This window comes from Myotis davidii, unplaced genomic scaffold (genome assembly GCF_000327345.1).
Source record: "Myotis davidii unplaced genomic scaffold, ASM32734v1 scaffold743, whole genome shotgun sequence".
Lineage (NCBI taxonomy): Eukaryota > Metazoa > Chordata > Mammalia > Chiroptera > Vespertilionidae > Myotis > Myotis davidii.
Window position 1 is genome coordinate 1,964,928 of NW_006296221.1, and position 3,533 is coordinate 1,968,460.

Here is a 3,533-nt window from a genome sequence, read left to right on the forward strand (position 1 = left end):
TAATTCGAGATCTGTATACACTTATGGGTTCATCACCTAAAGTCTGGTTTCCTTCTGTTATCATATCTTTGACCCCATGTCCATTTCTGCCTTCTCCACACCCCTGTCCCTCTGATAACCACCATTCTGTTGTCAATATCTATGATTTGTTTTTATTTGTTTTGTCAGTTCGTTTGTTACTTTTTTATTTTATAGTCTCAGAGTGAAATCAAATGACTTTGTCCTTTTTCATCTCATTTATTTCACTTAGCATAATACCCTCAAGATCTATCCATGTTGTCACAAATGGCAACATGTGGTCATTTTTATGGCTGAGTAGTATTCCACTGTGTACATGGACCACACCTTCTTTATCCTTTCTTCCCTTGATGACACTTCAGTTGCTTCCATGTCTTGACTATTACAAATAATGCTGCAATGAACATAGGAATACATCAACATCACTGGTTATTGGGAAATGCTTGTACTTGTTTAGAACCCCCCTGTGCTATGACACAGACACCCCAGAACAATGCTGAGACCATTCCTTGGTCCTGAACTTGTGGACTGCACCTGGCTTCTCCGTCCTTCCAGACTATTGTAGTTGGTTCTAACTTTTGAGACACCATAAAGCTGGAATCTCCTGAGCCTGGGTTTTCAAAGTGTAGATGGGAGTGAGAATCACCTGTGCCATGTGCTAACAGTGGACCTTCCTGAGCCAGTCACCTGACTCCAATTCAGTGGGTTTGGGCTGGGCCTGGGAATCTGCATATTCACAAGCCTCCCGAGATGGTGCAGGGCAGTCTTTTCCAGGGCTCCTTGTTGATGAGGCCTCATCAGGGGAAGCGTCCCACCTTTGCCAGGGCAGTACCCCTCTGAGCTGCTTTAGAAATGAGGTTTCAGCCTAAGCTTCTACTGGTAAAAATGATAGACGTGGACTACAATTTTTGAACTTCACTGCTGTAGACCATAGTAAGCAGAGGAAACAGCAGTCCAACCCTGTCTTTGTAAAGACCACCCTTTTGTTGGTATGACTTCATCATCTACACAGAATGCATTTGCTTTTTTACCCTTTAGTGGAGTCCTAATTGTCCTGTTTTCTGTGCCCGAGGGGAACTGAACTACAATGGTCCTGCTCCTCAGATACTGGCCACTGGGTCTGAGCAGAGGCCTCTGCCTGTTTTCTGCCAGGTACCGTCGACCAAGGGAAGGGTGGCCACCACAGCTTCCGAGGCCCCATTTCAACCAGGCCATGAGAGAGAAACAGTTTCTCTCTTGGACCCTAACCAATTGCAGTTCAAGGTCAGGGAACTTGAGTTTCCACTTTGCCAACAGTGGTGGCCAGGGCCTGTTCTGCTTCGTAGACCAGATGTTACAACTCACCTTGCCTACCGCTCCTTACCATGTCTCCACACCACTGGGATTTTCTTCCCCGAGGTCGAAAGACACTGGGTATCCTTGGGGCCTCAGATTTGGATCTGATAAATTGAAGGGACAAAGGTGGCTGTCGTGATGCCACCAATACTAATAGCAGTGATTTGTAATCAGCAACCACTGCCGCTGATTATGGGCAAAGAACCGAAGGCACAAGGGCAGGTCTGTTCAATTGTGTGTAAACGGTATTTTTTTCCTGTGAAATCTCAATACCTCCCTTAGGACATTGCAGCTTAGGTTTCTGAGCCACTTGCCTTTGATATTTACTCGTTGGGGATTTTACTCTTGAGAAATCACTGTGGCAACAGAACCATTTTGCCTCCATGAAGAGGATGTCAAAGTCTTAAAATCCAGGACATTTTAAGGCAGGATTCCAACCTCATTACTGCCGGGAATAAGATTCATCCAAGGTGGAAGTGTCCTCCCTTAGAACTCAAATCCGTCTCAGAATGGCTTTTCTCTCCCCTTTGTTTTGGAAGCCAAGCAATTACTTTTTTTTTTAAAGGAAAAAAAAATTGTGCTAATGCACAAAACTCTCTTTTTCCCCTTTCATTTATTTAAAATTGAACTTAACAAAGTCAGTTCTGAGCAAGCTCTCTATATGAGTAATGCTTTTTGTCCATAAAAGAGCATTGACTCAAATGTTTCGGGAGTGCTGATTCTCTCTTCTTTGTGTGAGCGTCCACAATGACAAAGTGCTCATGTCAGAGTGTATAATGAAACTATAAATTGTTTTCATGAATGCTCTGAATTTGGTCTTTTACAGGGCAAACTCAAAAGGTATTTAGTGCCACATTTCACATATGTGAATAACACCAGACGGTGCGGTATAGCCAATGAAAGTAAAGAAGTCCTGGTCAGGGCTCATGCTGGCCCATGTGCTGGGTGGTTGTCATGTGGGGGTGGTTCACAGTGGAGGGAGTGGGGAGATGGATGGACAAAGAGTTTCCATAAGGTACACTTGACTGTTTGGGGATAATTCCAAATGTGGCTAAAATACTTAGTTCGTAAAATTGGTTTCTGGTAGGAGGGGGCTGCGTTGGAATCACAGAAATTGTGTATATCTTGGTCAAATATGTGAACCAAAATTCTCAAGTGAGAAAATGTCTGCTGTGTTGTGTGGGCAGGTGCAATCTATTGCAATGATTTATGGTTCAATTAAATTATTTTAAATAATATTTTTGTGTTTTTTAAATTATAGACACCATGTGAGTTTAGTCTAGAAAATTTAGAAAGCATAGAAAAGCATAAAGAATAAAAATTTTAGCCTGACCAGCATGGCTCAGTGGTTGAGCATCCATCTATGAACCAGGAAGTCATGGTTCAATTCTGGTCAGGGCACATGCAGGGGTTGCAGGCTCAGTCCCCAGTGGGGAGTGTGCAGGAGGCAGCCAATCAATGATTCTCTCTCATCATTGATGTTTCTATCTCTCTCTCCCTCTCTCTTCCCCTCTGAAATCAAGAAAAATATACATTTTTAAAAAAGAATAAAATTTTTAAAACATGCAAATAATTATGCTACCAAGGGACAATTGTTAGTGGTATACAAATGTCTTATTAAGTGTCTTTTTGTGTATATCAATTTGTAAAATTTTAACAAAATTTTACATAATCTTATCTGGATATAGAAATCCTTTTAAACAAAATTAAAGTATTCTACTGTTTTACTTATTTGTAATGGAATGATTTTATCTGACCCAGTTTGCCAAAGTTCATGAGCATCCAAAGCTTGGGTTCTGTCCTGAGGGATAGGTTAGGTACTGTCCCAGCCTTAGGTGCCTATGTCAGTTACTGACAAATGCCTCTGGGTATATGTTCTCTAAAAACAAAACAAGCAACAGAACAACAACAAAAAACAAACAAACAAATAAAACAAGCCTGCAGGGCATGGTAAATGGAGTCCTGTTGAGGTCCTGACCAGTTGCTTGGACTTCTTTTGCAGTACCTGGTGTGCAAAAGGAAGCTGGAGAGCAAAAAGGAGGCCCTGCTGATCCTCTCCAAGGAGCTGGACACATGCCAGCAGGAAAGGGACCAGTACAAACTCATGGCCAACCAGCTCCGAGAACGCCACCAGTCCCTGAAGAAGAAATACCGAGAGCTGATCGTACGTATGACGTCAC

General features: G+C 42.4%; 1 protein-coding gene across 1 annotated transcript in view; it reads left to right on the forward strand.

Moving 5' to 3' along the window:
* Positions 1-1,491: 1,491 nt before the first annotated feature.
* The window catches only part of CCDC149 (coiled-coil domain containing 149), a 66,033-nt gene continuing 63,991 nt past the window's right edge, over positions 1,492-3,533 (forward strand). The window contains exons 1-2 of the mRNA XM_015568682.1: positions 1,492-1,575; positions 3,356-3,517. Of these exons, the coding sequence (XP_015424168.1) occupies positions 1,492-1,575; positions 3,356-3,517 (246 nt within the window). The remainder of the gene's footprint in view (positions 1,576-3,355; positions 3,518-3,533) is intronic.